Raw genomic sequence first — 12,068 nt, 5'->3', positions numbered from 1 at the left:
TACATTTTCCAAAAAATACAAATGCTGCTCAGCAGCAATAACAATAGTCCTCCAGCTTGTTTTTAGATTATCCCAAAAGCAGGGTTTAAACTCTCACTATGGAGGTGGCTGTGGTTGAAATACAAGTCTCCCAGTTGCAAAGACAACAGACTGGAAACATTCTCATCCTAATGTTGGGAGATATACACATTTCAGTAATTTTGGCCTGTGTGTTTGGGAATCCATCATTCTGTAGAGCCAAACTCTTGAACTGTTTTGAGCAGTGCTTCCCCCAAATGGCAGTACTGCTATACATTAGCCCACCTGAATGCTGAGCGTGGCTCTGCTCTACCATTAAACTACAGCGGAGCTGGCACTGTGCTATCCCAGCATTTGCTATTTTATTAACGGATAATGATGTGTTTTAAGGCTGACACTTCCAATGCAATATAATAGTTTTGTGGGAAAAAGGAGTTAAAAATTGTATTTTTCTCACCGCAACCAGTTCAAGGAGACTTGCAGCGTTCTCCTTTTCCTCTTCTGTTCTTGGTTCTTTTACATTCATTTCTTCCAGCTCATTTTCCTGCTTTAAAATGTTGTCTATATATTCCTGGTGGAAAAATGAAAAAGAACAAGGATGCAGACGTTTTCTTTGCAGAGGCAGACTTAAGGTGCGCATATATAGACACTATAGAAGTAATGGACATACATGCTTCTCAATGTCATAAAGGCCCCTTCTGTGAATTTGTGTGAATGGGTTATACAGGTATCTAAAGGTCTGCGTGGAGAAATAGTTTTTAAAAAAACCAAGAAGTCAAAGAGAGGAGTGCATGCTGCAAAGGTAGCCTGTGAAAGCTTACCAAGGGCTCTGAAGACTAGCAAGGCTATTGAATCTGCAAGAACTAATACAGTAAGGACACCAACAGTCTGCTGAAGCTCTACTGGCCACCAGCACACATCAGCATCCACAAAGAACCACATCCAACAGCTATCCAGATGTTCCTGGTGTGTCAGTGTGACCCCCTGCTTCCCAGTAGGCAGGTGGGTTTGGCCTCCCAACTGTTGCACCAGTCAGGCAAGTACAAGTCAGCGTGCAAGTGTTTGAGTAAACTATGTGAATGAATAAAGGAATGTGTTGAGTAAATAGCTGCTATTAATAATAATTATATTATTAAGATCAGCTTAATGAATAAAAGGTGTTCTAACAAACATTGTGACCTGTATCTCCCTCCTGTTTGACCTCCTAGGAGGGAAAGGGAAATTTACATCATCATAATTGAAAAATTAGGTTCAGAAAAAAACTTGAAGCTCTGTTTTTAGACAGACGTTACTTTGCCAGAATCACAACAAGTGCTACAGAAAACTTTTCTTTTCCCACTTATTTATGCTTTAGAAGACCAGTTGGATGGCAAAAAGGGTCCTTGCAGAAGGCTGTCCTAACACGGCACTCTGCCAGAAAGCTACATGCAGTACCGAGCTTTATGAACAGACAAGGTTTGCAGAAGCAATCTGCTTCCAGTTCTTTTTCATTCCTTTATACCTCTTAAACGGGATGGAGAAAGGAAGAATATCTTTTTCTTTAGATCTTGATTTAGTTCTGACAGAATATTTGGCTACAGATTTAAGATACCTCTTTTTGGAAATATCCATTAATTAAACATTGATATATGAGCAATGAGGATATTTCCATTGCACATTACAATTATTAACAGATGATTTCTCAGTGCCATTAACTGCAACTCTTCCTTCCCAATATAACAAACAGCATTCTTCTTTCTCTAAAAGACAACAACAGATCTGGCCAATGGAGAGACTTACCTTGGGATTTTGGGGTGGAACTTTTTTTTATAGCATTGCCTTTGAAAGATCAGTATGTGAATTAAAGAATCATTTTTATATGTTTATAGATTGTAAAAGGGTAAAATTTAATTCTGGTAGACTGGCATGTCCCACACATGCCAGGGCTGAATAGCTGTCAATGTTTTTCTATTGCAAGCATGTCTTCTTTGAAATGTAATGTTAATTTAAAAAAAAAAAAAAAAAAAAAAAAAAAAATCAACCTAAGTGGCTACAACATGTTACTACCTTCACAAATTTCACATCTGTTCACTTTCAAATTCAGTCTGCAATGCCATCATCAGAATATGCTAAATGAATAAATTATAGAACACATGTATTTGGTTATTCTCTAATTGGTGAGTAATAATGAGTTTTTAACTCTAAAATCTCTTCTAAGAGCATCTTCACAATGTGAATTAAATAAATCTATGTTTTATACCCAAACTGAGAACTATGAGGCTGCTGACAGGGATCAACTGCAGAACTTTCAGATTCCATCTCAGAACACTTGCACATGAGGAAGAGCTTGCACCTTGTTATGAACCAGTCACTCATGAGGGATGGACACACACTTTGTCAGTAGGCTCCACAGCTATTCGCTAGATGTGGATAGAGCGACAGAACTCAGACTTGAACCTGGAAATGTTCTGTACTGATTTATGAAAACAAATACATAACCAAACCAGTGAGTCTCAGTGACCTCGTCACCAACGTAACTGTAGAATTATGGTGGGTTAGAAATTCTTGTACAACTTAAAAATTTAAGTTTTTAAGGCTTTGTGGAGGAAAACCCTAAGCAAAGCAAAAGCAAAGCAAAAGATATCAATATTGACAGAAAAGAAACTATTTGTTAATGTACTATGTGTGATGTGTACTGGACTGGATCCCACATATTTGCACAGAAAAGTAGGTTCCACAAGAGATGAGTGAAAACAGTTGAGCTGCTTCAGAAATACACTTGTCTTAGAGTACCTGCCTATGTATGAAATACTGATGGTTCTTCAAAAGTAGCAGAATTTTTGTCTCAGGCATATACTGCAAATTCCTGTCACCCAATTTGTCTGTTCTCTACTGCTCACTGGAAGAATGAATAAATGTGATTGTATTACCTTAAGGGAAAGCTGCAGCTTTTCTCTTAGTTCATCACTGAGTGGCTCATATTGGAATAGCTGACGGATTTGCAGTTTATTAGGACATTTTCGCACAGGTACTGGCAAGCACGTCTGCTCTTTGGATCCAATGCAGAGACCTCTCCAACTACATGTTCTGACTGAGGGACCTGTGATCTTCCTCTGAACATAGACAAGAACAAGAAAAAGAGCAAGAGGCTGCTTATATTACTGATGAAATGCAGGTATTGGCAATGTGTGTCTCAGCTGAAAAGCACACGCTCTACTTATAGCATCATAGATCTAGACAGTAAAGTCAGTAGATTCTTGGGCATAATTTATCTATTCTAAAACTTCTTCATCTGGCAAGATGAACTCCCCTTAAAATTACCTTACTGAGAGTAAAAGAAGCCCAAGGTGACTACATTTTCCCTGACACAGCCTGTCCCTTGCTTTGCCTGCTTAATAAACGGGACTTAACAATGTCACATTGTTTAGAGCTCCATTCCCCCCCCCCCCCCCCCCCCCCCCGCCCCCCAATGACAAACATCTATTGCTTAAGCAGCAAAGGACAATTTTGAAACAATTATACCTCAAGAGGAGAAAATGTGTCCCAGGTCCTTGACTGAAGATTTGGAGGAACAATACTCTCTGGTTCTTTCTTCATTACCCAGGGGGATTCTTCAGGCAAAGGGCGGAGGATAGTAATACTTAAAACACCTGGTTCAAAGACACATTTTGCTAAGAATCAGTTCAAATCCAAAAATGATGGACAAGTGTCTCAAACCTCCAGAAAAATATACTTAACTAAGTATTAAAAACCTTATTATCAAGTGGTAAAACTCCATGTGAAAATGCAATACTCGTGGCTAGAGGTAATACTGGATCACTTGAGGTGATTATAGAATAGTTAGATGAGTTCAGATCACAGAGGTGATTATAGAATAGTTGGACAAGTTCAGATTATTCAGACCATGTTTAACAACAGGCTGCCTATGCTACTTGCTTGGAGTCTTGGGTAACAGCTCGGTTGTATAGTGTGTAGAGTATCCCAAACAAGGACGAGCAGACCATTGACACATGTATACTGAATACTAATCTCAGACGTACATCATATTCAGAACATAGAATTATTTAGGTTGGAAAAGACCTTCAAGATCATGCATAATTCTTCACTGTATTTTATACTTCACAATCTGATCACTGGATGGATTCCATTAGAGATGATTTATTATCTCTTTTTATTGTTCTGATTAACTTTAATGTTCTTAAAAATATTTTTTCCAACCCAAAAGTCTACTTAATCTACTATTATCTACCCCATAGGTGGCCTTCAAAATGGATATGACCACTGAGGTACTTTGTCACAATGCTACAAAATTGTAGAACCTTGGTGTCAAGACAAATGGAGCCACTATTGAGAAAGGTAGAGTATGAAGTCTGGAAAAGCAGACGTGCGACGTGCAACTATTATAAATGACTGTTGGTTGTGAGCAGGTTTTCTTGACTGGGATTTTTACTGGGTATCTAGCTTCTCCATCTTTCTGATCTTTCCACCTTCCCTATCTTTCTGTCTCCCTCAGTGCCCTTTCTCTTTTCCTCTTCCCATGGCAAAATGATTTCATTCATTTTATACAATGGGGAACTGGTCATTATTGCAAACAGAAGCAGCATTTAAAAATGTGCAAAACCTGGCAAGAGTAGTAGGTAGGAAAACTGCTCTCCATGCTTATGATAAAAAATTTTGAGAAGAATGTCTTAGTACTTTATGACTTGAAGCAAACTATCCTTATCTTCCCGCCATATTCAGGGGAACTATATGTTCCTGTCTTTTTAAAGATATATTTATTTTCTTAGGATCTACCTATTAAGTCACAGTGTATTTTATAGAAACACAGTGTCTCCAACTAACTTTGCAATGATAACCAATCATTTCAGGATGTTACTTCCTGTATTGCTACTACGAGGTGGTTGGTGCCATGTACTACTGGCATCCCCTATTTCAGTCATATTTTTCCAGCTTCTTAATTACATATATTTATCCTTTCCAACAGACAAAGGGTCAACATCAGAGTATCATTGTCTTAATTGATAAATAGAGCTCTAAGACTGTGATACAGTCAATGTTTTTCGATGGTAAATACACAAGAGAATCTATGCATTTGCAAATCACTTTTGTTTGCATGTCTGAGATTGGATAAAGATACGCCAGTTGTTTCTTCACTTATCGCTTCACAGTGTCATTCTGTTAATTCTCTGCTTCCCAGAGTTTTCCAAAAGCTCCTTCTTGCCCATGGTTCACTGCCAGAAGTGTGGGTGCCTCTCTACATGGGGAAAAAAATGTTCAAATTTCCTGTCCAAATAAGAACTTCAAAACTTCTGACTCCACCTATTTCTGTTGTTAGTTCATTGGAAAAGAAATAAAAGATTTTCCTACCTGGACGTTCTTGTACAGGATCCTGCAAGACAGCAGCAGCGGGATCACTACGTGCTTCGGCAAGATACCGGTGTACATCCCTGCTCCGCAGGAGCTCAGTTCCAGAACCATCCGCATAGACGATGAAGAACCTACACAACCAGCCACACTCATGGGATTGTATTGGCCATAGGCGGCAAGGTGTTGGCAGCGGGGGTCTGCAGGGCGGCTGCTGTGAGGAGCAACCAGGGGCTGCCCTGTGCTGGACACAGACAGTCCCAGCCGGCTCTAACAGACCCTCCACAGGGCACAGCTGAGCCCCGCAGCCAAGATAGTGGTGCCTCAGGGAAAGTGTGTGTAAGAAAGGGCAAAATGCCACACAGGCAGTGACGAGTGAGGGATAAAGTATGAGAAACAGCCCTGCAGCCACCGAGGTCAGAGAAGGAGGAGGGGGAGGAGGTGGTCCTGGTGCCAGAGCAGAGATTCCCCTGCAGCCCATGGAGAGGACCACGCCAGTGCAGGCAGATATTTCCTGAAGGAATCACAGGCTGTGGAGAACCCACGCTGGAGCAGGTTTAACCAAAAGGACTGCAGCCCGTCGGAAGGACCCACGACAGAGCGTGGGAAAAGCGTGAGGAGGAAGGAACAGCAGAGAGGAGCTGTTATGGACTGATGGCAACCTCCCATTCCCTGTGCGGCTGGGCTGAGGAGGAGGTAGAGGGGCCAGGAATGAGGCAGTGATGTTGAGCCTGAGAGGAAGAGGGGGTAGGGGAAGGTGTTTTAGTTTTTTGTCTTTGTTTCTCACCATCCAACTCTGTTTTAATTGGCAATAAATTAAATGAATTTTCCCCAAATTGAGTCTGTTTTGCCTGTGACGATAATTGGAAAGTGATCTCTCTCTCTTTATCTTGACCCCTTTTGCATCTTATTTTCCCCCCTTGTCCTGTTAAGGAGGGGGAGTGAGAGAGCAGCTGGGTGGGTGTTTGGCAGCAAGCCGAGGTCAACCCACCACACTGATCAAATCCAATGGCTTTCAAATTGCATTCTTTTCCAGATGACAAAAATGAAAAAGTACTGTGATGATGTGGCAAGAAAAAAGAACTCCAAAATAACGACATCAAATGTGCAAATACAGAGTACTGAACAAAGGAAGCACAAATCTACAAAACCTGTACAAATACAGTGTAGTGAAGAAAGAAAGTGTAAACCTATAAATTCAGTGCAGTTTACCTGGGGACATGCTCATCATAAGCGATAGGTTTGTTAACTTCTGGGAGTGCTGATGCTGAACTTCCGTCTTCCTTGTCATGAGAGCCAATGCTAGGAACACACACAGATGTGCTTCCATCAGCCATGACCTGTAATAGAAATTATATAAAATTACTTGAGTTACTTGTTACATTTAAAATAGTAACTTGCTGCTGAACTGTGATATGACAGTTAGCCCAATGAAAGAGATAGAAAAAACATATTTCAGGTTGAGCAACCTGGAATTCACAGGAAAAAGAAAAGACGACCAAAATTGAAAAGGCAGTGAAAAAAATCAAACCAAACATTTCTAGAAAGACATGCCGTATCATAAATGCTAATATCACATGCTGGTATTTAATAAATGCCCAAGGATTGTTAGCTGTCAAATGGGGCCATCCATGCTTACATTCCATCTTCAACATATATATCTGCAGGCATCAATAGGCAACTTCACACAAAAATACTCACTTGCTGGTCAAGCCAGGTAATTGTATACTCAGACAGGTACTGATGTACCTCTGTGAGGTATATATGTATCTATGGATATACACCTACACACAAATATATACATAATTATATATATGTCTATACACTAAAATGTTAGTTAATAATTACACAGGACATACATATATACTCATATAAATGTTTGTATATATATAAATGTGTATATACATACATGTGTATATATACTCACCTATATAGAGGTATATAGGTGAATGTATGTATAAATATATACCCCTATATATACACACTTTTATATACATGTTGACATATGAACAGATATAAATTATATATATATTTATCTATCCACCTACATATACCTGGTGTATGTATGTATGTATAAATATATACACATCTGTATACATGTTGATATATGAAGAGACATAGATATAGATACAGATTATATATCTGTCTACCTATATATACGTATAGATATATATAGGTATATATGGATAGAGGGGTCCCTTTTCAGGCATTTATTCACTTTAAAAATATGGTCTCAGATAATCTTATGATAATACTGAGTGAATTTCTACAGTACTTCCATCTCGTGATGATTAACTTACATGCCATTAACATATGCACACAAGGTATAATAATGCCTATAATTCTTAGTATAGTCAGTTGAAGGACAGTTGCCTTTGGAAGATACAGTTTAAACCAAAGTGATTCAAAGGGTGGTCCATGAACTGAATCCGCCACACCCAGTCCATGCCCATTTCACTGTAGTCTCAGGTGTGACTAGGACAGAGGAGAAACCAATGCTATTACATGTGTACCTAGTTGCCATCCCTACTAACCATTAATCTCGCCTTTCTTACTACACTGCCCCATATCCCCTGTGATCACTGATCCCACAGTACCTTCAACTGCCCCATGGTTGCCTCAACCTCCTTCTCTTGTTCCCTATGTATCAGCTGAGAAAAAGCAGGACGTGCTGATTCCGATGCCAAGCAACTTCTGGCCTGCTTTGAATTGCACTGATTTTGTAGGAACTTGGTATCTTTGAAATTTCTACCCCTCTGTTGATCAGTTCAAAATTTGTTACGGAGAGAGTGACAGATAGCATAGGTTTATATAAGCACTGTTTCTTCAGCCTAGGAAATGAGGTTAAAAAATTTATTATAATGCATATGTCCAGCGGAACCGCAGTGCTGTTTCACAGGAATCTGGGAAAATGGTAATGACTACAATTGCAACAATAGAAAATATACTCTAAGGATGTCACACTTAGAATGTTTAATTAGAACCTTTAATTAGAAAATATTATGTAGGTCACAGACACTTATATGACATTTCCTGAACTCAAAACTAAGTACTAACGTAGCTCAAAAATGTCTCTTAGGTGTGAAAGGAGGACAGCACAATCAGTATGACTTTAAAAGACTGAATCATTTCTTTTACAACAATATTTGCCTTACCAGGCAGATTAGAGCATTTCCACAGACCTTCCGGAAAGCCAATATGCTCTCTCATTTTTAATCCTCATTTGCAGAGATGACTTTTTGCTATAAGACAAGTCATGCTAATTAAGGTAACTTCACAGGTGAGGTAAACTATAGACCACGTGTTTTATTTCAACCTCTCTAAAAAGCGGGAAATACCAAAAAAGGGAAACCCATCACATCCTCAAGAACATTTCAGAGACCTGATTCAGGAGCTGTTTCTTCTGGCTAGCTAAGCTACTTTAAGAATAAGTACTACAAGGCTACAAACTGACTTTGAGAGACGTTTATAAGACAAAAGTTACTTAAAATGCAGAAACTTGTTCCTTTCCATGTATTTTACCTTAAAAAGATTTCCTTCAGGATCCATCATCTCACAAATAGTGCTGGAAGTGTGTTTCATAATGTATCTCCCTGCTTGTTTCTCTTCTTTCTTGCTGACGAAATTGTAAACTTCATGGGTATAAACTGCTGAGCAATCTTCATCAATGAAAAGAGAGCCTGTCTTCTTGGGTAAAACCTATCACAGTAAGAAGGGAAGAGGTTCAGTCTTGAAAGGTGAAATCTTCGGTTTAGAGGTACCATGAAAACGAACAACAGATGCAAATCAAGAGGAGAGCTCTCAGACCTTTACTACTGAATCATCCAGTTTTGAAGGACTAGAGGGAGAGAAAGAAGGAAGATGAGGTCCAGGAGCTAGGCTGATGTTAGTCTCTGTAATATTTTCTTCAACTTCAGGAAATTTAAGCTTGTGATTTAAATATACTATACAGTTTTGAGGAAGTATCATAGAATCGTAGAATATCTCAAGTTGGAAGGGACCCATAAGGATCATCGAGTCCAACTCCCTGCTCCTCTCAGGACTACCTAAAACTCAACGATATGACTAAAAGCATCATCCAGACACTCCTCGAACTCTGACAGGCTTGGTGCCATGACTACTTTCCTGGGGAGCCTGTTCCAGTGACCTATCACTCTCTCAGTGAAGAGCCTTTTCCTAACATTCAATCTGAACTTCCCCTGATGCAGCTTCATTCCATTTCCTCGTGTCTTATCACTGGCCACCAGAAAGAGGACATCAGCACCTCCCCCTCCGCTGTCCCCCTTCAGGAAGGTGTAAACTGTGATGACATCACCCCTCAGTGATGAGGTCACCCCTCAGCCTTCTCTTCTCCAAGCTGAACAAACCAAGTTGTCTCAGCTGCTCCTTGTAAGTCTTGCCCTCGAGACCTTGAACCATCTTGGCTGCCCTTCTCTGGACACGCTCTAATAGTCTGATGTCCTTGTTATACTCAGGGCGCCCAAAACTGCTCACAGAACTTGAGGTGGGGCCGCACCAGTGTAGTGTAGGGTGGGACAATCACCTTCCTTGACCGGCTAGCGATGCTCTGCTTGATGCACCCCAGGACATGATCCTTTTGGCTGCCAGGGCACACTGTTGACTCATATTCAACTTGCCATCTACCCAAACCCCTATACCTCTCTCCACGGCACTGCTCCCCAGCCTCTTGTCCCCCAGTTTGTATGCATAACCAGGATTATCCCATCTCAGGTGGAGAATCCGGCACTTGCTCTTGTTAAATGTCATACAGTTGGTGATTGCCCAGCTGTCTAGTCTATCCAGATCTGTCTGTAAGGCCTCTCTATCCTCAAGGGAGTCCACAGCTCCTCCTAGTTTAGGATCATCATCAAACTTAATGTACATTTGATTCCTGCGTCCAGATGATTTAATAAAAACATTAAAGAGCATTGGCCCTAAAACTGAGCCCTGGGGAACGCCACTGGTGACTGGCTGCCAGCCTGATGTAACCCCATTTACTATAACTCTTTGAGCCCGACTTGTCAGCCAGTTGCTCACTCAACGAATTATGGACTTGTCTAGCTGTGTGCTTGACATTTGGCCCAGAAGGATACTGTGAGAGACAGTATCAAAAGCTTCGCTTAAAATAAAAAAACCCACTTCTACTGGCTTCCCTTGGTCAACTAGATGGGTGACATTGTCATAAAAGGAAATTAAGTTAGTTAAGCAGGACTTTCCCCTTGCAAACCCATGCTGGCTATGACCAATGACTGTATTGTTTCTCAAGTGTTTTTCAGTAACTCCCAGAATAATCTTCTCTATAATTTTACCAGGCACTGAAGTGAGACTGACAGGCCTGTAATTACCAGGGTCTTCCTTCTTGAATATTGGGACAACACTTGCCAGCTTCCAGTTGACTGGGACCTCTAATATCTAAATATTGGCAGAGTACAAAAGAGATGGAATCATAGGAATTGTGAAGGCTATAAAGAAGGGAGTTAAAATAGTCAAGGTGAGAGACGCTGATGGCAGGGAACCTGGAACACAATGATACATTTCAGTGTCACAAACTAAAAATAATTCCCACCTGATATGTTCCCTGTGGCTTTGCTATAATAGAAGTCCCATCTCCCAAGATGGTACAACAGGTACCGTCCTCACAATTTGTTATAACAGTAGCAAACTCAGGATTCTCCACTTGCATACATTTCACCTTCCTTGTGATGGCTTCCGAGGGTTCATCTAAGAATTAATACAGAACAACTAGGCAGGAGCACAGGAACCATGGAAAAGTCTTAGGATTCAATTTGCCTTTTCTCTCATAAGGCTGGACCTTTATCTCCTCAGTAAAAGACCAGATTTTATAACATCCTTTATCACATAATTTTATGTTAGGTAAACAATATGCAACATTCAAATTTTTGGACTGTGCACTGAATATAGGAAAATCCAACAGCAAAGAAAACCGTGTGTAACCATCTGTAGCTGGTGTGGTCAGGAGAGTACTCTCTAATTTATCAAGTACAGTACTAACCATAATGATCTGGATATTTGTAACATACAAGTTGGACTACTGAAATTTTTTAGGCCTGTGATACAAGCTCTAAGATGTGAAGAAATTCCTTTTCAGCAGCAGAAGTCAGGGAAAACAAATCAAACTGGTATGTTAATCTGGCCATTGCCTTCCCACTGAATAGGCAGACCAGTTCAAGGTCATTGTTTTGATTTTTAAAACCCTAGAGAGAGGTGTTCCACAACCAGAACTTTCTACTGTGTTTGAACACAACAGTCCTGACACCCACACAGTAAATATATACATCATGTTAATTACAGAACTTAGCCAGCAACTGAACTAAGCATACAGAATATACTGCCAGCCAGAAGAAACACAGATGACCATTAGCCCCACTTGTTTCAGGTGAATATAGTTTCACTTCTACTAGGTGTGGCATTTTGCATGGCCATATTCAATCAAATTCTGAATACCTCTAAGGTTGGTGAGTCCATGGCCTCTCTGGGGAATATGAGGATGCCCTGGTCCTTATACCCTATTCGGTTAAGACTCAGGTCAGCTTGCTTGTTGTATCAGAGTAGGTGGAGAGCAGGCAACGAACATACTAGAACTCAGGCACTTGTGATCTCATTGCGAAGGTGGGTCATGTAAGTTTATACATGGAAAGAAGGAAATTTGCCTGTTTGCTACAATGTAATTTTTGCCCTGAATACTG

At 40.3% G+C, this 12,068-nt stretch overlaps 1 protein-coding gene and 1 long non-coding RNA gene across 3 annotated transcripts in view; one reads left to right on the top strand and one right to left on the bottom strand.

Annotated features, from left to right (window-relative positions):
• SPAG17 (sperm associated antigen 17) overlaps nucleotides 1-12,068 on the bottom strand; it is a 103,300-nt gene that overhangs the window by 19,769 nt on the left and 71,463 nt on the right. The window contains exons 30-36 of the mRNA XM_049824475.1: nucleotides 10,928-11,082; nucleotides 8,884-9,060; nucleotides 6,574-6,701; nucleotides 5,365-5,495; nucleotides 3,520-3,647; nucleotides 2,928-3,110; nucleotides 476-589 (exon numbers count right to left, since the gene is read on the bottom strand). Coding sequence (XP_049680432.1) covers nucleotides 476-589; nucleotides 2,928-3,110; nucleotides 3,520-3,647; nucleotides 5,365-5,495; nucleotides 6,574-6,701; nucleotides 8,884-9,060; nucleotides 10,928-11,082 — 1,016 coding nt within the window. The remainder of the gene's footprint in view (nucleotides 1-475; nucleotides 590-2,927; nucleotides 3,111-3,519; nucleotides 3,648-5,364; nucleotides 5,496-6,573; nucleotides 6,702-8,883; nucleotides 9,061-10,927; nucleotides 11,083-12,068) is intronic.
• Nucleotides 580-5,469, top strand: LOC126048924 (uncharacterized). 2 transcript variants are annotated; one of them, XR_007509041.1, is made up of 4 exons: nucleotides 580-1,473; nucleotides 3,026-3,172; nucleotides 4,254-4,353; nucleotides 5,383-5,469. It is a non-coding gene; the product is annotated as an uncharacterized LOC126048924 (long non-coding RNA). The 2 variants fall into 2 exon arrangements; XR_007509042.1 differs by having other exon boundaries at nucleotides 5,333-5,410.

Source organism: Accipiter gentilis, chromosome 21, assembly GCF_929443795.1.
Source record: "Accipiter gentilis chromosome 21, bAccGen1.1, whole genome shotgun sequence".
Classification (NCBI taxonomy): Eukaryota; Metazoa; Chordata; class Aves; order Accipitriformes; family Accipitridae; genus Astur; species Astur gentilis.
This window is presented reverse-complemented; position numbering and strand designations above follow the sequence as displayed.